General features: G+C 41.3%; 1 protein-coding gene across 3 annotated transcripts in view; it reads left to right on the top strand.

Moving 5' to 3' along the window:
* The window catches only part of diaph3 (diaphanous-related formin 3), a 323559-nt gene that overhangs the window by 200701 nt on the left and 100188 nt on the right, over positions 1-22670 (top strand). For all 3 annotated transcript variants that reach the window (XM_058400944.1, XM_058400942.1, XM_058400943.1), the window contains 2 exons: positions 4069-4198; positions 16716-16841. In XM_058400944.1, coding sequence (XP_058256927.1) covers positions 4069-4198; positions 16716-16841 — 256 coding nt within the window. The remainder of the gene's footprint in view (positions 1-4068; positions 4199-16715; positions 16842-22670) is intronic.

Genomic DNA, 22670 nt, shown 5'->3' with positions numbered 1-22670 from the left:
ACTCACTCTATTACTCACTCACTCTATTACTCACTCACTCACTCTATTACTCACTCACTCTCTTACTCACTATTACTCACTCACTATTACTCACTCACTCACTCACTCACTCTATTACTCACTCACTCACTCTATTACTCACTCACTCACTCACTCTATTACTCACTCACTCTATTACTCACTCACTCACTCTATTACTCACTCACTCACTCACTCACTCTATTACTCACTCACTCACTCACTCTATTACTCACTCACTCACTCACTCTATTACTCACTCACTCACTCACTCTATTACTCACTCACTCACTCTATTACTCACTCACTCACTCTATTACTCACTCACTCTATTACTCACTCACTCACTCTATTACTCACTCACTCACTCACTCACTCTATTACTCACTCACTCACTCACTCTATTACTCACTCACTCACTCTATTACTCACTCACTCACTCTATTACTCACTCACTCACTCTATTACTCACTCACTCACTCTATTACTCACTCACTCACTCTATTACTCACTCACTCACTCTATTACTCACTCACTCTATTACTCACTCACTCTATTACTCACTCACTCTATTACTCACTCACTCACTCTATTACTCACTCACTCACTCTATTACTCACTCACTCACTCACTCTATTACTCACTCACTCACTCACTCACTCTATTACTCACTCACTCACTCACTCTATTACTCACTCACTCACTCTATTACTCACTCACTCTATTACTCACTCACTCACTCTATTACTCACTCACTCACTCTATTACTCACTCACTCACTCTATTACTCACTCACTCACTCACTCACTCTATTACTCACTCACTCTATTACTCACTCACTCACTCACTCACTCTATTACTCACTCACTCACTCTATTACTCACTCACTCACTCTATTACTCACTCACTCTATTACTCACTCACTCACTCACTCTATTACTCACTCACTCACTCTATTACTCACTCACTCACTCACTCACTCTATTACTCACTCACTCTATTACTCACTCACTCACTCACTCACTCTATTACTCACTCACTCTATTACTCACTCACTCACTCTATTACTCACTCACTCACTCTATTACTCACTCACTCTATTACTCACTCACTCACTCACTCTATTACTCACTCACTCACTCTATTACTCACTCACTCACTCACTCTATTACTCACTCACTCTATTACTCACTCACTCACTCTGTTACTCACACTCTTATGTATTTACTCACCTGCTTACTTATTTACTTGCTACCTACAGCATACTTAATAATTTACTCATATATATCTTTATATACTGTATGTATGTATGCGTTTTTCTAACTTGCTTACTGACATCATTTGTCCACATCAACGCTGATGTGAACTACACTTATTTTTTGTTCTTCCAACTCCACATTGCATTTCCTACAAAGCAACTGGACTATAATCTGTTTCATTACATATTGAGTATGTAGCCCCCACAGAATTAAATATTATTTAACATTTACTCACTCTTGCTCTTCTTTAAATGATGCCTTTTAGAGGTTTCCATTCTCCCTCTTTGACCCTTGAAATCTGTAAAATCCTTTAGTTGTGCTAAAACAAACAGTTGAAGAAATGAATAAACAAACAAATAAATAAATGAAAGTGAATCAAGTAAAACCAGCTTTAAACAACCATTATTTTTTGTGTGTATTTGTTTTATTTGGGGTTTTATGTAACTTGAGATTTTTTTGTGCATGTTTTGGAGTAGGAGGTTACCTTGCCCTTTCCACCGACTCACCTCACTCCTGCCTTTACTCTCCTGCCTTTCCTTTTCACACTTTCAGGCTTTGAGGCATAATTTCTTATGTTTGTGTGGAAGGTACCGGGTACAATGATTTTAAAGCTCCTTAAGTAGAATAGCACGTCTGTTATTCTGTTTTTTTTTGGTGAGGGGGGGCGTGATGTGTGGTGGGAAAACAGAAATGAAATAAGATGAATTTAATTATGAGTCCAGTCTATTTTGTGCAGCCATGGCAACACACTGCTCATTCTGCAGTTCCTTTCCTTCTTTTCTGCCTCTCTTTCTACTTTTCTCTCTCTTTATTTCCTACTCTTGCCTCTTCTCTAAATGGCCATTACCACATTACAGCTGAGTAACCAGGCCAGGCTTCTTGCACGCTGAATGAAATGCCTCTCAGCTCATCAAATCTCTTATAGCACCTGACAAAGGAGCCCCATACCGACAAACACATTCATAGCCCGGACTTTATTAGAAGCAGAAGTTGATGGACTGCTACAGGAACATCTGCTTCCTAGTAGCTGATAATGTTAGACTGTGATGGGAGAAAACTGCACTGGAGCATCTGAGTGGCCAGTGAGCCCGAGACACAATCAGCCGAGTTCTGGCCTCTTAATAAATTCCACCTTTATCTCTCACCGGCTTCTCTGACTGCTTCTCTTTCTGTCTTGAGCCAAGAGATTGGAGGATCCTTAAATGCAGCTATCTCCTAAGTTTCTCTGCACTTTTTAAGTGATGGAGAGATTTGTCTTAACTGACAAACGAGTGCAGAAACAGAGGCAGAGAGACAGCTGTGTCATTCCCGACAGGCGGAGAGTAACAAAGAAAGCGAGTTGTTCCCCGCCTTTCGAGTCGCTTGCCCGAGGACTCGTCCTGATGTTCTCTTTCTCCGCTTGTGTTTTTCTGCTCGCTTGTTTGCGCGGGAAAGTTTACGTGGGACATGATTTCCTTTGTGTCGTATTTGGTGTATGTTTAGTCATCAAAGGTGCATCTGAGGTTTTCCTGCATTCTCCTTTGTGACTTTTTCCACAAGGAAACATTTTTCATTGGCATTGTTTCTTCTCGGTGTTCACATTTGCTTCGCCAACTCACAAGGTCAGCAACTATAGCCAACAGTAGAACTACCAGTGCACTACAAGAGAAGCGAGAGAGAGAGAGCGCAAAGCTTTTATGAGCTAATAAACAATGATTAGAAAGGTTTTGCTTTGGAGTCTCTCTTTTTTTTCTTCTTCAATTTTCTTTTGGTGTTCTGTTAAAGAAATAATTATTTTGTAGTTTTTTATTTCCCCCTCAATAGAAAGAATCCCACCAGATCAGAAAAAACACATTACTGAGCATTGTAACTGTGCTGTGCACCAGCAGTATGCTCTTTGCATCCCGTTTTTTTTTTTCCCAACAATTGAAGCATCTCGGCCTCTAGAAAGTTCTATATCCATAGAATAGTAATCATGATTAACATTGAAAACATCTTGTGTTTTCAATCCAGCTGCAATTTCAGAGCGTGCTATCAAATTAACTTGTCAAAGACAAAAGGAGGCTGTCAGCAATGACTTTATACAAGATATTCTCTCTGTCGCTCTCGCGCTCTCTCTCGCGCACACACACACACACACACACACACACACGATTTCAGTGTCTGGCTCTCTCTTATTCTTTCCCCTCGTTCCATCTTCCTGCCATTCTGGGTTCATTGTTGAGATGTAAATATTTCCTCTGTACTGAATTGGAAGAGTGAGCAATTAAGGATTTGAGTGCATTTATTCCTCTGCGTGTGTATACCATCTATTTAAACGTGCCCCTCCGCTTGTACAGACACGTCGTGTTCATTTAAAGACTCCAAAGAGAAAATGATCATTTCCAAAGAGTCATGTTAAAAGTTGAGTTAATGATATGCAGTTTGGAGTTAATACTGAAATTGCACACTTCAGAATTCAGACCTCAGGCATAAACTACAGCCTTAAGCACTACACAGACTTAAGTGTGACTCAGTTACCGATGATTCTGACCTTGAAGGCAGTTTAAAGGCAATGGTGTGCGCGCTACTGAAAAAAACCCAGTCTCCCGACACCTCTACTCGAGAGAAATCTGGCAACCTTGGAGATGTGAAATACATGAAGGGAATTTCTAATAATCAGATGAATGTGAATATGTGTAACGTTCACCACATAACTATTGACTTAACCTTTCACCTTAAGCTGCAAAGTCTCTTGTGGCATGATGTCAAGGATGCCACTGTGCCAAGGACTTAATATTTATCTGTTATTACGCTTCTTTCTCTCCGTCAGCTAAAAGACACCAAGTCGGCTGATCAGATGTCCACGCTGCTTCACTTCCTAGCTGAGGTGTGTGAGGAGAAATTTCCGGAGGTTCTCAAATTTGTTGATGAATTGCAACACGTGGACAGAGCCAGTCGAGGTACGTACACATACACACCACACACACACACACTCGCACACCACACGCAATGAGACACACTGACAGCAGAATACCAGAAAAATAAATAAATTCACACACAGTTTTGGAAAGAGAACTACTCATCAGTAGCCTGTTTTGCAAATGCAGTGTAAGTCATGGATTGTGTGAAGATGTGTTTTGTGTGAAAACAAAGGTTTTTTTTCTCTAGTTAGTCGTAGTGTCAATTGCCATCCACTTTAACTTTAAAGCAGGTCACAGGCATGGCGCCTCGCCCCAGAATAACCTACCACTCTAAAGAATCCAAATCTAGCTGCTATCTTTAAACTATGAGGTACTACTTATTTTAACATGGATACTTACGCTTAATTGAATTTATTTTCATTAAAAAAAAAACCCTCAAAATCTAGCCGAATTAAAATAATACTCAAAAGACCGATAATTTAGTAGCCTTAATATAGTGCAGTGATTATTTTCTAAAAACATAATGAAGCAGAGAATTTAATTGATTGGAATTAAATGGTAACTGACAGACAAGCAGCATATGATGTATAGAATTATTTTTGGGTTTAACACTGATCCATGCTTCGAGCAAAGCAGCAATAGCTCACACCACATTTCAGCAACCTACAGCGTTCAGGGACTAATTAATGTAGAAAATCCAGAGGCATGTCTACTCGCGTTTAAGACGTGTTGGTTTTCCTGAAGCATCCAGCACACACACTCGCGTAAAGGAGTTTGTCAGGGACGACACCTTCAACATGTTTTGCCATTCCAAGGAGGCTAGACAATACACGCATTGTATTTACTCGTTCTTCAGTTACTAAAGGTCAGACGCAACATGCTTCTGCATCGTTCAGTCTGCTTTTAGAGCTAATATTACTACACAAAACCATCAAACTATAGAAAATATATATATATATATATATATATATATATATATATATATATATATATATATATATATATACCAATCAACCATAACATTCTGAGCACTGACAGGTGAAGTGAATAAGACTGAGGATCTCCTCATCATGGCACCTGTTAGTGGGTGGGATATATTAGGCAGCAAGTAAACATTTTGTCCTCAATGTTGATGTGTTAGAATCAGGAAAAATGGACAAGCGTAAGGATTTGAGCGAGATTGACAAGGGCCAAATTGTGATGGCTAGACCACTGGATCAGAGCATCTCCAAAACTGCAGCTCTTGTGGGGTGTTCCTGTTCTGCAGTGGACAGTATCTATCAAAAGTGGTCCATGAAAGGAACAGTGGTGAACCGGCGACAGCATCATGGATGGCCAAGGCTCATTGATGCACGTGGGGAGCGAAAGCTGGCTCGTGTAGAACTACTGTTGCTCAAATTTCTGAAGAAGTTAATGCTGGTTCTGATAGAAAGGTGTATAGAATGGTGTCAGTATACACAGTTCATGACGGGCTGTTTTGTAAGCAAAAGGGAGACCAACACAATATTAGGCAGGTGGTAATAATCTTATGCCTGGTTAGTGTATAAAGCATATAGAGTGCCAATCATTAAAATCATCAGTTCATCCATCCGTCTATTCTCTACACTGCTTATATGACTGAGTCACGGGGAACCTGGAGCCTATCCCAGGAGACACAAAGTAGGATTCACCCTGGACAGGATGCTAGTCTATCAGGGCGCAGTCGCACGACCCCACACATCCTTACACACTGTAAACAATATAGAGATGCTAAACAGCCTACAACACATGTCTTTGGACTGTGGGCTGGGGGGGATACCAAGAGGAAACCCTCCTGAACTCCATTACCAGAATATATGTGCTCGGTCTGGAGTGTGTTACTTCACTTATACTGCAGCGACTAGCCAAAAAATTATAATGTTTAATTTATTAGCTTTTTACCGGTTTATGGTTAGTTTGCGAAACATCCTTAGGTTCTGTTATCACCTATGTAATAGCTGCAAAAAAAAAACGTTTTAAAACAAACACAAAAAAAAAAACATTACCACATGAACAATTATACAGCGTGTCCCAAAAGCCTCCAAACACAGAGGAAATTAACACTTTTTTTTTTTTTAGCAAAATGTAACTTTATTTAAAACATCGTCTACACAATTGCCATTTCTCTGTAAACACACTCGGTCGTCTCTCCCGCTAATGATGCGCTCACGTTAACACGTCTGGTGTTATGCATATAATTGCACTGTGAACGTGTTCCTTTAAATGATCTTTGTGCCGTCGCTTTTCCTGCTGCACCATGGCCTTCCTTTGCCGCAGGCATTCCTAAAGGCTATCTGAATAGAAAGACCAATAAAGTCTTTATAGTTCTTAAAACTGCTGGATTTTCCTGATGTATGGAGACTTTTGGGGCTCTCTATCATTTTGGGAAATCGGTTTATAATTAGTCTTAGATCATGTACAAGCCCCTTGTAAACGAGCTGTTGCTATGGAAACCTCTTAGAACGAGCGCATTAATGTTAACCTATAACCTATAGAACTAACTATGAAAAATTAATGCACACCTTCTGACCAGTCAGAATCAATTAAGAGTTTAATTCACTCTGATTGGTCAGATCAAGATTTGATTTATAAACATTTTATATTTATATTCTGATCTGACTATGATATAAAAAGCAGTCTATAATATCACAGCATATCAGAGATGCAGCCCAGAGATATCTTAGTACTGTGTTGAAACCTAAATCTGCACTCTTGTGTAAGTATGAGCTTCAGCTGGATTAGAGGTTAAGGGGTTTTTTACTACTGATCGGAAGGTTGTGAGTTGGTCCACCAAGCTGCCACCTCTGGGCCCTTAACCCTCAGTTGCTCAGTTGTATAAAATGATATTAAAAAAATGGAAGTCACATGTAAGGATAAGCTGTAGATGTACTTACGCCACTTTTCTTGATGGCCAGTTTGGTCATTAGCTAGTCAATTGTCACGATCACACTGCAGCTACCAACTATGGGGAGGTGAAGGCCAACGTGTTTTCTCAAAGGCACGTGAAGTCATTCAACAACCGCTCATTCCGCATCATAGGGAAGCTGATCACACACTCAGAGGAAGGCACTAACTGTCCCCATACATGAGCTCATGTTAAACCCAGAATAGACGAGAGCGAGTAATACTATCCCTCACGGTACGAAAGTGCTGCCGGTTTTGCTTTCGAGTCACCGATGATGGCTTTGGCGTCGTCGGGATTCAAACTCTCTTTCACCAGTTTCCCCTCATCTGTCCTGTGTTGAACCCCACTACGCTATTCAACATGCAGTGAGATACCACTTCAGTAATCAAAGGCTCTGAACAGCATATCGATCATACATTTAGTCCACTGTCAGTTATAAAAAAAAAGCTGACTGACATTTTATAAGAAATCCTTACCTGGATTTTTTTTTTTTTTCCATCTATTTGCATGAAATATATTCTAGAACGCTATATAAAATTATGATAGAAAAGCAGATGGTTTAGCTCTCTGTCATGTGCAGCACATGTATAAAGCCTAATGCTGTTAATGTTACTGTTGTGAGGAGGCTTTTATAATCCTGACACTGGCATCATCATTTCCACATCAGGATACAGTGTCCTGATGAATAAGACACATCTCTGTCATTTCTAATGTGTTTGTGTTTGGTGTAATCTGTGGAGGTTTTAGATTGGAGTGTGTGTGTGTGTGAGAGAGAGAGAGAGAGAGAGAGAGAGAGAGAGAGAGAGCAGGTTGGCTTGTGCAGCTGGTGTGTTGCTGTGTTTTTTTTCTCTCGAGCGCCAGCTGACGTGCCATCACTGGTGATCCTCGGCAGCTTCAGCGCTGCACAGCGAGCCAGAATACACAGAGTTCATCATCCTTCCATTCCAAAACATGCTGTCTATTGACTAGAGCCCCATCAGAGCTATCTGTCTGTTCTTCATCTCTTCATCATCTGTCTGCCTGTCTACCCTTCTGTCTGTCTGTTCATTAGTCCACATTAGACACATTACATCCATCCATCTATTCATCCATCCCTCCATACATCCATCCATCTATCCCTCAATGAATTTCTCTAGCTATATCAGAACTATTCATCCATTTATCTATAGCAGGGCTATCTATCCAGCCATCCATCCACAACAGAACTAACCATTCATTCCTACCATCTGTTCCTCCATCCAGTTGCATGAGAACCATCACATCAAACCTGTTCATCCGTCCATCTGTCCTTTCATTTAAAACGAACCCATCCATCTCAGAACTGCTTATTCATTAATCCATCTATTCATCCATTCACGTTGTAGTTATCTCTCCATCCACCCAGATCAGATCAACCCTTTCCATCGACTGGTTCATCCATTCGCATCACTTCATACCTTCACATCAGACAGTACATTACCCTATCCATCCATCCATCCACATCAAACCCATTCATTTATTTATGCATCCTTCTCTAATTCTCTCTCTCTCTTTCTCTCTCTCTCTGCTCACAACATCTTTATGAGCCAAACCTGTTTGAACTGTCATATGGCAAGCAATATTGTGTTCATTACTTCATTACGGACTGCATATGAGAATGTTGCATCATGTATTTCGAGTGATTGTGTGTGGGGGGGGTTGTTGAAGGGATGATGTCAGGGGTGTTGGTGCTGGATTGACAGTAGTGCTGTGTTGGGTCATGTTGCTCTCGGCAACCCCAGAAGCAAAGAGATGACACAACAACGAAACTGTCTCACCACATTACCGCATGCTTCACAAGAGAACCGAGAGAACCGTAACACGTTCAGCAGAAGTACTGGTCATCGGGAACCCATCACTCATTCCTCCGTTCAAGCTGGTCGGTTAGCTCATCAGGATCAGCTGGCTGCCTATGTGAAATTGCGTGTCATGTGGAATAAAGTGGCAGTGTTCATTAGTAATAGCGTGCCTCCTTTTTAATTAGGGCCCAGCTCATTTAGTGTTGTCTCTTGGTGGAATAGTCATTGGTAATTAATCATGGCTGGGCCCCATGCCACTGTATTAATAAACAGCATTAGGTGTGGAGGGACTTGCTGAGCCCTTTGGGACTTGGAGTTTTTGCTTGGCTCATGCACTTAAGTGATTTTTCCTATTTATTTTCTTTCAAAATAAATAATTTATTATGGATTTAAAGGTACAGAATGATCTAGAATTTAATTAAAAATTATGTATGCAGCATAATACTAATACTGTTACTACTACTACTGCTAATAATAATAATAATAATAATAATAATAATAATAATAATAATAATAATTAACTCAACATTTACCCCTCCTTGGAATGGTTCTTAAATTGGGTCAGTGTTGAAACTGACTGAGAGAAGCTGTTTCCAGACATAAACAGCACATCCTCTGACTTTTTATCTTCCTTCATTTGCTCACTTACTCACAAATTTCTCCCCCTCACAATCTCTCTCTCTCTCTCTCTCTCTCTCTCTCTAATGGCCTATCTGTGTTTTCTCCCACTCTTCCACATTTCATTAATAGCTCCCACTCTGGCGTCCCTCATCAAATCGGTCGGCATTATGGGTAACACATCCCCACCGCCCCGAAAGAAGCCAGTGCGCAAAGTCTAATCGTGTTACTCTATTACAGTTATTTCCATCCATTATTCTGCCTCTTCCTCTCCTCAGCTGCTGTCTTTCTCCGTCAGATAGAGTGGGTCAGACGGAGAGGCGTTTGTATTGTTCGAGAGAGGTGGCAACGTTTTTATTAATTACTCTCTGCTGAATAGTAGTCTTGTGCTTTCAGCTCTCACAGAGGTATGAGTTACGGGGGGATAGTCTTTTAACTTTATTTAGAAATGTAGTGCTTGGGCATGTATACGTTCTGTCTGGCAGTTCTCTTTCTTGTCTTGTGAGTGTTTGTTCCAAAGCTGTCATCTGCTTGCACAAACAATTTAACCATACTTCTACTTACCCGCAGTTTTTCGTTTTCTTTTCTTTAACAGAGACAATCTGAAAGCATGGACACACGCTGTAATTCAGCTATAAAAACATATAGCTCATCTACATACAAGGACATGCTCTATTCTACACACACACACACATACACAAAACATCTCTATTCAGACTTCAAGGAATAGTATATAAGCCAACATTATGTATTGTTCAGTATGGTTTCCATATATAAATAGCAAAACATGAGATCATTATTGTTCTTAAAAGACTAACTGCTTCCTACGAGACACATGAAGCGCATCTTTTTAAACTACCCTGCCCTCTTCCGAATACGTACGCTCACTTACTCCCACGATTGGCTAGCCAGAGGGGAGAGAGGATATGCGAGAGTATGTCCTCCTTCCCATCCAGCGAGCATGGCAAATTATGCGCTCTTGGATCACAACATCGCTGGGATTGGCACTCGCAATCTCGCAACAATTGTGCAAATGCTTTTCTATTGTTCCACATGGGAGTCATGTGACCACATGTTATTCCGAACTAAAAACGCTTGTTTTTCCCAGGAATCTGTTTTCCCTATCCTGTAAACACACCTGAGACGGGAGAGATAGTGTTGAATAAGGTTGTGCGGATGGATTATTTTTCTCTTACAGCCTGAAGAGGTAAAAAGACACTTTGTAAAGACATTTAATCAGAGGATTGTTTTGAAGTATTCATATAAAATCCTAAATATGATACCTTGTATTTTGTTGTATGCTTTTAAAAAAAGGAGTACTGACTTTTTTACCTTTAATAAATCAAAATATATCCATTACACACACACACACACACACCGTATTTTCCCCCCTGTTGAGCTCTGTTTATATTTATTAGTGAGCCAGTGAGCCCAGCTATAGCAGTTTACTGTCAGTATGTGCATGAGCTGTGTAGATGCTTCCTCTCTCTCTCTCTCTCTCTCTCTCTCTCTCTCCCCATCCCTATTCTCCTCCATTCCACCCCCTGTCTGTGTCCTCCAGTCTCACTCATCACTCTCTCTCACCATGTCTCCTTCAGCCTCCCCTGCTTCCTTTCCTCGTTCGCTCCATCAGAGGGAGCTAGAGGTTGCGTGTTAGGAGAGAAGTGCTCCCGTCTTCCATGTTTACCAAAAGCCAAACTCACTTCTCCCCCCAGCTGCCATGCCAACAGCACGTAGCACAGAGGATGCTTAATGTGTTAATGCTCCCTGATCTCACACTGTATAGTTCGGCCACCATTTTCTGTATTTCATTCACACATTGGAAATGCCGGTCATTATATATCCATGTTGGCCAGGGAAATGAGTAATACATAAATGCTAGAGAAGGAGAAGATTTGTAACTGTTGTTTATATTGAGTGTATCTACACTTAATTTAAGGGGGGGTCATAATTGTCTTTTTCTGTGTTAAGGATTTTTTTTTTTTTTTTTTTTTAATTAATAGGGCAGACAAGCCTAAGGCAGTAATCAGAAATGTAAAGTAGGCACAGACCAGAAGAAAACAATTTACATGTGCAAGAAAAAGGCTAAGTTAACTCAAGACTTTATCCAGATTATTGGGAGAGTGCTAATTAGGAGCTGGTCAAGCAAGTCCTGAAGTTATGAACTGGGAACTGGAGCATCTGAGCAGTCATTTGGCATGGTTCTCTGGCCTGCTAAGAATTCCGGCTGGTTTAGTTCCTAGTTTCAGCTTGGACCAGTGCTGAGAGAGAGAGAGAGAGAGAGGAGGTCTTACTGATTTTGTTCACACTTAACAGAATGACCAAAATCATCTGTGACTCCTGCTCCCTCTACAGGTTGAAGATTTTGTTTGTTGGAACCTTTCGCTCCTTATGTCACTTCCTAAAGAAATGGTGTGGATTATTACCCTTCCGTTATCTATCACTGGTCAGCGACCTCTCCACCGTCAGTGCCCACAAACACACAAGCAGCTCTATGCCTCTGCTCTGAGCCATAAATACAGCTCAGAATAAAGAGTATAAAGACCTCGCCCCGTGTGGACCCTGAGTTCACCCGCTGTTGAAATAGAGCTGTTACTCATGCGCTTATCTTACTGGAGTTTTATCTCCATCTCTTCTATATAAAGTCCACCAGAATCATGGTAACCTACATAATAATTAGCAAAAAAAATTATTTAGGGAAAAAAGCAGTAGTTTGAGCTCAGACTTACAAAAAATATTATAATTTTGGAACATTTAAGTAAATATTATAATCCTTCATTTCCCCTCACAAAAAGTTCTCATGGGTCCAGTGTCAGGTTAATATTTCAGATATGAGAAACTTTTTGTACATTATGTATTATTATTTTGATATCCATTAACTGTTTTGTGAAGGTCAATAACCGTCTTTTTTGTGTTAAATGTTCTTTTTTTTTCCTCTTCTTTCTCTCGCTGATTGCAATGCATGACGTCATTTTTACCACAAGGACACAGGCGACACTGAACTGAGAGAAAATGAAAACTAATATCAGGTTCAGTAATCTTTTCGTTGCAATGATATAATAATAATGTAATTATAATAATGCAAAATATCTTAATAGTGTTAGACAGGAGTGTGTGTGCTTGTGTATACACCAATCAGGCATAACATTATGACCACCTGCTTAATATTGCGTGGGTCTTCCTTTTGCTGCCAAAACAGCCCTGACCCGTCGAGGTATGGAGTCCACTAGATCCCTGAAGGTGTGCTGTGGTATCTGGTACCAAGATGTTAGCAGCAGATCCTTTAAGTACTGTAAGTTGTGGGGTGGGGCCTCCATGAGCCTCCATGGCCTCTATGGGCCCCACCTCGCTACTTACAGGACTTAAAGGATACTTTTAATAGGTAGTGACCACTGCAGACCAGGAACATCCCACAAGAGCTGCAGTTTTGGAGATGCTCTGATCCAGTGGTCTAGCCATCACAATTTGGCCCTAGTCAAACTCGCTCAGATCCTTACACTTGTCCATTTTTCCTGCTTCTTACACATCAACTTTGAGGACAAAATGTTCACTTGCTGCCTAATATATCCCACCCACTAACAGGTGCCATGATGAGGAGATCCTCAGTGTTATTCACTTCACCTCTCAGTGCTCATAATATTATACCACAAATTGTCATATAAATAGGCAAATTACAGATGGCCTTGTTAGAATCATCATCATCATCATCATCATCATCATCATCATCTTTATTCAAGGTACAGAATGTAAGATTTTGGAAATTCGCTCTCTCTCTGCACACTTCCTCTTCCCCTGTGCAGATTGATCTCACAGCTGCAAGTCATTACACATTTACAGAGAGTTCATGATTGTGTCCTAAATGGCATGATTCACACCAAGCAGTGTGTCTTACTAGCTATGATGTAGCAGCACTGCACTATTTCATGAGGTAGCGCGATCTGCAAATAGGGTGCAGATGCAGATATTCAAACAATGCTAGACTGGTGTTAAGAGGGCCGTTCCACACACTATTACACCACCAGCAGCCTTAACCATAAACATCAGGGCTATTGGGTCTATATTGGTTCCATACTGTTGATACCAAATGCTGACCTTACCATCAAGATTTGTGTTTTTGGTTTTCTGCTGTTGTAGAAACCCTGCCTTGAGGTTTGACGTTTTTTGTCCAGATTTCATCGTTTTTCTGCTCGCTGCTTGATCCTCTCTGACCTCTCTCCTCTGACCTCTCTTAACACCCGCCATACTGATTCTCTATAAACTCTAGAGTCTCTTGTGTGTGTGATTTCCTGTACATCAGTAGTGTCTGAAATACTCCAACCGGTCTATATGGCATCAACAATTGCTCAGCGAGTTTGTATGTTTGTTAATCCAAGCTCCATTGACCATGAGTTTGTTTATTGATTTATAAGCATACTATAAGTCTACAAATCAATTAAAGCTCACGAAGAACCGCATATAGCATCCATTGGGGTGTATGTTCGGACCTTTAAAGTGTAGACATAACTGTTTTTGAAAAGCGCTTGGAAGAAGAACAAAGACCGGACAAATGAAACGTGGGATTAATTAGAAACCACAGGCAGGAGTTTCTGAAAGCTTTAAGGTCATCTGTATCAAGCTTGACTCACGGAAAAGAAGTGCACTCACTTCAGCCCGAGTTTAAATCCACCTCAATACCTTCACTTAATCAGGAAATGATGGATGCCTTAGTTTGCGTCACCTACATGGTGTCTTCACTGTGGGGAAGAAGAAAGTAAAGATAAAGTGTGATCCTGCTGACTGATTAAACTACTGCCAGTGTAGAGCCTCGCTTTGTACACACACACACGTCACAGTATCATGGTTGAAGTTTAAATGCGTTAATATCTTTTCAGCATGTGTTTCAGTAACCATGAACACACACACACACACACATTAACACACTCGTGCACTCCACAGTCAGTCTACCTCCATCCATGTTTTTGGCATGTGTGATGAAGCTGGTGCCTCTGGTGGAAACCCACATGCATAAATTATGCATTAAATCCTTTTTTCTTTTTTCTTTTTTTTTTTTACTTTAAGCCTGAAAAAGGTTCATACTGTGGAGGGAAATGTTTTTGGTACCGGTTTTATTTAGCTGTTTTGGACAGATTTTGGACAAGTGTTTTTTGTTCATTTTGTCTGTACAAATCTGGTAGGAAGAATGGGAACGAAAGAAGTACTAGTAAATACATCAACATAAAGCTGAGACGAGCCTTGAAAAGTTTCTCGCTTTAAACTGTGTCCAAATTCTTACCGACAGGCACCCAGATACATACACACACTCCCCTACTTCCTCCAGACTTGTGTGGTCTTAAAACGTGTCTCCTCTGAACTCTCAGACCACTCAGATGCCCTCTGAGCGGCCTTCTTCTTTCTTGCAGCATTTCCCTGCCTCCTCTGTACTCAGCAACCCTCGCTGTCTTTAGCATGCTAATCTCACCGTGGCCTTGAGGAGAAAGGGAGGACGGCACGGCATCTCTTTGTTTGATGTGCAGAAGCGTACGCCGTTCCGTGTTGACTTTAAAGCGCCTCAGTGAAGTTGTGGAGTTTGCCAGTAAAGCGACTTTAAATAGATGCAGCGCTGATGAAATGAGCGTGTTTATGTTGAATACGTTGTATTGGAAACGACATGAACTTATGTGTATCTTCTACTTGCTGTGACACGCGCTAGTGTTTATCAAGGTGATCTATTCTGAGATGTTTGTGTGTCTGATGAATAGAAATTGTTTTTCTTGTATGTTATTTATGTCCGTTATCATGTGTGTGTGTGTGTGCATGCAGGGTGGTAAAACAATGCTGCTGTTGTGATGTACTTAATTAGGGTGGTTGTGGTACACTGAAGCACAACTTGTGCTCTGTGGAAATCTATACTGCCTAATGAAACATGACAAACAAGCACCAAACTCACATGCTCAAGCTGTCACACTCTTACTGGTGTATGCGGGGGTGTAGCTCGTGGCCATGTGGGGTTTCTATTCTTAATAGCGGTGACCTGACATCCTTTACATATTGTTCGTAGGAGCTGTTTGCTCTTTAACATCGAAGCACGCTACTGTAAAACACCAGCACAGTCTTTGCTCTTCTCTCATAAAAACAGTAGATGACCCCATCAACATATAGATGTGGAATGAACTGACCCCACCTCGAAGCTCCGCCCCTTTCTTCCATCTCACATTTGTTATAATCACGTTGATCTCGAAGGGCTCTCACATTCTTCCAGGATAAATGGAGAACATTTCGAGTTCATTAATACGTGTATATAATCCCACCTCCTCACTGTATACTGGGCAGCGTGGACCTAAAAAAGTTTTCTGCCTGGTTCCTAATTGTGCTTAATGTGCAGTTTTTAACTGCTTACATAATATTTATATCCATTGGGATAGAGTTTTGCTTGATTATCCTCTGCTTAGATGGATATAATGCATTATATTTTATATTGCGCTGTGTGCGTGTTAAAAGCTGAACTGCTTTGTCCACTTTTTGAAGTACATTTAAAGAGTCGGACACACATTTCTAAAACTTCACATGCTCCTTCAAAGCCCATGAGGGTTTACAGTAGTGAGGGATCACACAGTCACCTGGATGTCAGTCATGTGGTGATATGATGCACATCAAATTCTTTGTAACAAACACACACACAAACACACACACACATATACACACCAGTATTATGTAGAAGCATCTCAGTTTATCTAATCAAGTAATGGAGGATTTCACAGAGCAGTTTCTAGGAGAGTGTAAAGTTGGGTTGTTGAGCCAGAGATCCCCCCCCCCCCAAAGAGACCTTTTTTTTTATGAGGCTAGCGTACTTGAAATTCTGATAAGATTTTAATAGGTTTAGGTGTGAAATTATTCTAAATTTTTCCCTGTGAAGTCTGAACTTTAGACATATCCATCCTTTTATATTTAGCCAGGCAGTGGTCTCTCATCACCATTCGTTCACGGCTAATAATGATCCAATTATAATTGGTGCCAGTGTTTACCAGTCAGTAAAGTGTTTTGTAGTTGCGCGTCTCGCGGAACAGATACGCTTCCACGCTAGCCCATCAATCTGAACAACTAAATTAATTATTAGATCACACCAGTCTTCTTTTCTCATGGTAATTGTGTTATGGATGTCATTCCCTGTGTTGCTGCTTTCTGATAAACGCATACTGTCTGTGTGTGTGTGTGTGTGTAGTCTCGGCGGAGAACCTGGAGAAGAGTTTGAAGCAGATGGAGAAGCAGCTGCTGCAGCTGGAGAAAGATCTGGACACCTTCAGCTCCCCTGACAACCAAGATGACATGTTCTACAGCAAGATGGCCATATCCTTTATTGCTCACTCACACACACACAAACGCACACACTCTCAGACTTGCACTTAGATTGTTCCAAATGCAGGTGTCCAAGCGCAAAGTTTATTTGCAGAACCTTTCACCGCCTGGCTTCTGCTGCACTCTTTCAAACACACACTTCCTCAAACACAATTCCTCACACACACACACACACACACACACACACACTGACTCTCACTTTCTAATCAGAGCCTAGGTCCGTTTGTAAGACTGGCTGTGTATTTTAATTATTAACTACAAATGTCAGCAGGTCATGCTTCAGGCTTCAAGCAGGTGTGTGCTCAATAATGGAGTTTCACACTGCATTTCCATTCTGCACCCAGCCTCATGCTCTGTCTTCCTCTACCTTTCACTCTCAGTGCCTGGGGTGCTCTTCAGCACTAACACTTTGGGTTTCCTGTTTACTCAAGTCTGAAGGTTTCTGATGAACAGCTCTCTGCATTATTATTACATCCTTATCTCGCTTTGCCACATACGCATATCTACACTGGAAGGAAGGAAAGACGCTCGATTCTTATAAGCTAATTCCTTATTTTAGGGAAGTTAAAAGAGTGTTGATGCTGTGCTGCTGGAGCTGATACCTGTGCTCCTACCCTCCTCTCTACTTTTACGCTGCTCTCTCTCTGACACGACTGGACAGGAGGCAGTCAGGGGAGATCATTATCCTGCATGGCCTGTGTGTGTATATGATTGTGTGATTGATGCACTCATGGTGTTTCCTGTTGAAATGTAGCACGGAGGCCCTTTAGTCCAAAGTTTCTCAGCAGCTGTGCTGCCGATCAGTATGAGGCTACAACAATGAGGCTTAAATTTAACAAATAAATCAGAGAAGCAAGCAAACTATATCAGTGCACTGACACAACACAGCATCACACGTATGTGTCTCCGGCACTACCGTCATCTCCACCAGCTATTCGGTGTTTCCAACATCGTAGCATTCAGCACAGCTAGGACAGATTGTGAACTAGCAGGTGTTCAGCGTGATGTGCAGTTGTTGGTGTGTGATTGCTGAGCACTGAAGGAGCTTCCAGAGAACTGATGAGCTCAATTTCTCCACTTAAGGAATTATTTAATCCCCCAATTTCATCATTCGTCATTTCATCATCCCAATCATTTGACTGGACAACCAGGTTTCTTTGTTAAAGCACACATGAATAGTAGTTTTTCACAAAATATGAATTTTAGGTTGTCAACTAGCTCAAATCGTTCTTAGCAAAATATTTTAGATAAAATTGAAAAATATATCTAAAAGATCACTGGACAATGAAGAGAATGGGCAGAGAAATATGCAGTTATTTCCCCTGTTTCAGATTCAAATCAGATGTGTCATCTGTTCAGAGTAGAATAGGTTAAGAGTAGGAGTACATAAGGAAATACAGTCAGCTACTGAAGCCGGTTAATGTTAAAGCGCTGGCAAAGCATCTCAAGGGAGGAAACTCAGCATTTTGTGAGGTTCATGGGTTCCAGACTTCAGGTAGGCAATGACTGCAAAAGGATTTAAAGTATTCAAAAGTATTAAAACTTTGTCCAGTTACTTTTAAGCCTGAGAAAATAGAGGGAATGTGTAAAAAAAAAAAAAAAAATTCCTAATGTTTTGATAAATCAAAGCTGAAAGTCTACGCTTCAATCCTGTCTTCATTGCCGCATTTCAAATCACTGTCCAAATACTTATGGACAAGTCTGTATACATTACATGACCAAATGTATGTACTCTCCCGATCTTTACACTCGTAGGTGGTTCTTCCCCACACGGTTGCCACAAAACTGCCGTTTTCTCAAAACACTAATTTAATGTTAGTTACCAAATCATTACATTTTAGTCTGCATAGTAGTTTACTGTAGTAATTATTAATGAACGACTACAGAAAAAAAATCATTAATCATTTTACCAGTACTCTGGTTTTCCATTCAGCCGGATTTTACGTTTTCACTCAGTATAGACAAATGAATTATTTCATCACTGCAAGTCTGATACGAAATGAATCAGGACTCTGTTAGCTTTCAGTCTGAGGTGTTTGTTTTTCTCTCTTTCGGATACACAGAGCTTTAGTGGCTGAATATAACGCCTTCAAATTCTAGATGCTTATGAACAAGCACTTGGGGCATCTGAGAGAGCTGAAATGGGTCTAATATCTTTACTTTAAAGATTGTGAAATAAAATTAACCATCTTTTTAATGGAACTTTTCCATGAAACTGTTGTCCCTAGTAGGCTAGGTAAAAAACCCACATACTTATGAAAAGCTAAAGCTCTGAGTGTCTACTGTATATTCATCTGAGCTTCATATTAATCACCACAGTGGAGTCTGACATGACAAAGATATTTAATTCTGAACATGGACACAACCAAACCGGCTCAACGTCCAGTCTTTGGCCTCTGGTAAAGAGTTAATTAAGCATTAAAGACACTGTATTGCAAGGTTAAATCTGTGTTTATATTTCAGGAAATTTAGCCATCTAAGTTTGGGTAAAAATATCGTTCTCAAGTAGAACTAAATTGATTTGTGGGATTCCGGTTTTTCGTAGAAGTGGAAAGATCGACACCTATACCGCAGTGATAAATTTGCTGAATTTCCTGTGTAATGATTGTGTTTTTTGGTGTCGTGGCGTCTCATTTCTGTCCAGACTTCTCAGTGTGGCAGCACTACAGTCAGTATGAAAGGGCCAAATAAGAGAAGAATGTAGTTTGATGGCCTAACAAAAACTTTAGCAGGTCTCCTTTGTTCGTTTCCCCCGCTTTCTTGCAAAGCATTCATTTTCACGTTTTAGTGTCTCGTCTCTGGTCTCATTCCGAGTGGTATTAGCACTAATGTGTGTGTCAGACTCAGTCCCAGGAGCTGTCCAGCACATGCCTTAAATCATTATGGAATAGATGAGCGCTTCATCCTGATGGTTCTGTGTGTGTGTGTGCGTCTGTCTGTCTGTCTGTCTTTGTCTAAGCACGTCTCCATCAATTCATGTAGGTGTCATGATATGCTTTGAGTCTCTGTGTGTCACTGATCCGTGTGTGTGTTTAGGTTTGTTTGCTAACCGCAGCAGTGTATAAGCTGAAGTGTAGGCTGGTGGAAGCTTCATAAGGTGTGTGTGGTGAGTGTGTTGCGCCTTAAAGCCCTGCAGTGAGGAGTGCATGTCAGTTTGTCAGTGGGTAAGAGGAGGAGTGAGTACTTTAGGCTTTGAGCACAGTTTGGCAGGTGGTGGGTGTTTAGGGCTGTGTGTGTGTGTGTCAGCATGGAGGTGATTTGAGTGAAGTTCACAGATGTGTGCTTCATTCAACTGTGTGTGGTCAGTGTGTGCTTCTTTAGAAAGAGTGCAGTAAGAAGACCGGTAGCTATTATTAAACCTGACTAATGAGCAATGATCGCTGATGCTGACAGGTCAGATACTTTTCTGGACTTGTACTTCTTTTTCATCTTATAGACCCGTCATCTCTCTCACTCTTTCACTCACTCTCTCTCTCTTTCTCTCTCTCTCTCTCTAGCTCAGAGTCCACATGCCTCACATTGCCGTGTCCTTGTTAACATAATCTCCATCCACCCCCTTACTTCATAGACCTAATGAAGTCTCCCATGCAGAAATGCACACACACACTTTTCATTAAGCGATTAATTCCCCGGTGTTGTTCTCACATCAGTGATGCGGTGGTGCGAGCAGATGTTTCGCTTTGTAAATCAGTCCGCAACAGTGCAGGTGGACTCTGTCAGCAGAAAAGTTCTGTCATTAGGACACCCTCAAGATGCAGAGGAGCGCCCAGGAAAGGCACAGCGGTCCCTGACACAGCTCCTCTCTCCCGCCTTCATGGTGAATAAGTCATGAACCCTGTGCTCTCTGGCACTCGCAGGTCGAGCTATATCCTGAGGATCGATCCAGGCTTCGGCTGCCGTGTGTCCTCTCATCACAGCAACTTTTTCAAGAAAAGACTACCTACATGTCAGTATTTATGGGTTGTAAAAGCTATACTGAAGCAAGGACGAATCACACTGTACGAGTGTGTGTGTGTGTTGTGCGTTTTTCAAGTATGTTTTCAAGCCCTAGTTGTAATCAAGCTGCCTCAATCACAGTCTCATGAAACGTGAAGTGACACTGTCGCTTCCTTTAGACCCAGGTTTATTGCATCCTTCCTCCAATCAGGCTTAGAAAAGGTACTTTTGCAGCAGGGTGGAGTGCTGTCTTTTTTGAAAAGGCGTCTAAAATTGCCAGCAGATGTATGAAGATTCGGGGTTGTACAGGCATGAGCTCTGACTGTGTGTCTTATACACTCCTACTCAAACCGATTTGTAACAGCACGGTGTTGGATCAGAGGCAAATGAGTAAATACACTCGAGACCACAGTGCATCTGCTGCTTAAACTCCTTCTTTTTAAACTAGTCCTGGGATCCAGCCTGAGTTTAGGTGACTGTCTGTGTGGAGTTTTGTATCTTATGCCCATATCTGTGTCCGATTTCTTAAAGTTCAAAGTTTACCTCTCAAAAATATGCCAGGACGTGGAATGACTGAGATATGATTGAATGTGAGATAAAGCTGTTAGTGAGGGAGAGCGAGATTCGAGTAGCAGAGACACTGTTTGTCTTCAAGCTGCTCAGCCGTTAAATAGTCTAAGTTTGTAAGTTGGAGCTTCTACTCTCTTTCAGTTTAGCTCAACAGAGAGGTGTCATACGGAACGAGCATTTAGGGATTCAACCGCTAACATTTTTTAGTTAGTTTGTCTGTTCATGTATAAGTTGAGCTAAGTATTTCTCATTAATCGAGTCATCCCAGTATAATCCCCACCACAGACGAAGTACCTGCTAAGTGTTATTTAGACAGACGGCAGTAAAAATGCACATTTTCACATATCACGCTGTGCTGTTTACTCATGGCATGCTTGTTTGATGAACAGATACATTATCAGAGCTATCGACTTTCAGGAGTTTGGAGGTTCACCAAAGCAGTACTGACAAGGCATGGGCCACAAAATGATACCACAACGAATCGTTATGTTTCAGTAACAAAGAATCGACGCAAGAGTCCTCGAGAAGAAATAAAAGGCGATGAAATCTGACAGTGAGTCATGTCTAAACCAAGAATCCCCTCAGCCTCACAAGTGGGAGGAAGCTAACGTTGAGGTTACAATTACATCAGCTTGATTATTGGCTGGCTAATGTATAAATTAAGGGACTTGCCCGTCAGCTAGTATAGAAACAAGCCGACATAGCTCAAGCGCCGGTTGTACCTGCTCACGAAGTTAACGTACAGCCCTGAATAGGAAATCGGATTCAATTGCAGGACTGTTTATGATGTTTGCTCATGCACAATCAAATCCTTCACTCATTATGACAGAACAGCGCCTGGGCCCAAGGAGGGAATGCCTATATGCGGAGGCTCACGGCTGCTTGGCCTATTTGTGGCATTACCGGGTTTTATACCGAGCTTCACCGCCATGAGCCGAGTCAAACAGAGAGCTGCTCCTGTCAGAAACATTTCACCCCACAGCCAAGCACACACACATCCATGATGCCCACACAGGAGCATCCTGCATATCATAACTACAACTCAAACTCGCTTAAACACTCCACTGAGGCCTCCCTCTCGCTCGCTCTCTCGCTCTCTCTCTCTCTCTCTCCCCCCTCTGTCTGACACACACACTCACACACACAGACACACACAAGTTTTGATGAGCTGTGAGATGAGCTGTCACAGAGTGAGGCCACTGCACCAAACAAGATTAATATTTAAGACAACATTAAAGTCAGAGAATATTTTGCAGCACCACTTAAAGAAAATTTTCCTGAACTCAGAGTTAAGCCTCTGTTTTGTTTTGAGAGA

This window comes from Hemibagrus wyckioides, linkage group LG10, assembly GCF_019097595.1.
Source record: "Hemibagrus wyckioides isolate EC202008001 linkage group LG10, SWU_Hwy_1.0, whole genome shotgun sequence".
NCBI classification, from domain to species: Eukaryota; Metazoa; Chordata; class Actinopteri; order Siluriformes; family Bagridae; genus Hemibagrus; species Hemibagrus wyckioides.
This window is presented reverse-complemented; position numbering and strand designations above follow the sequence as displayed.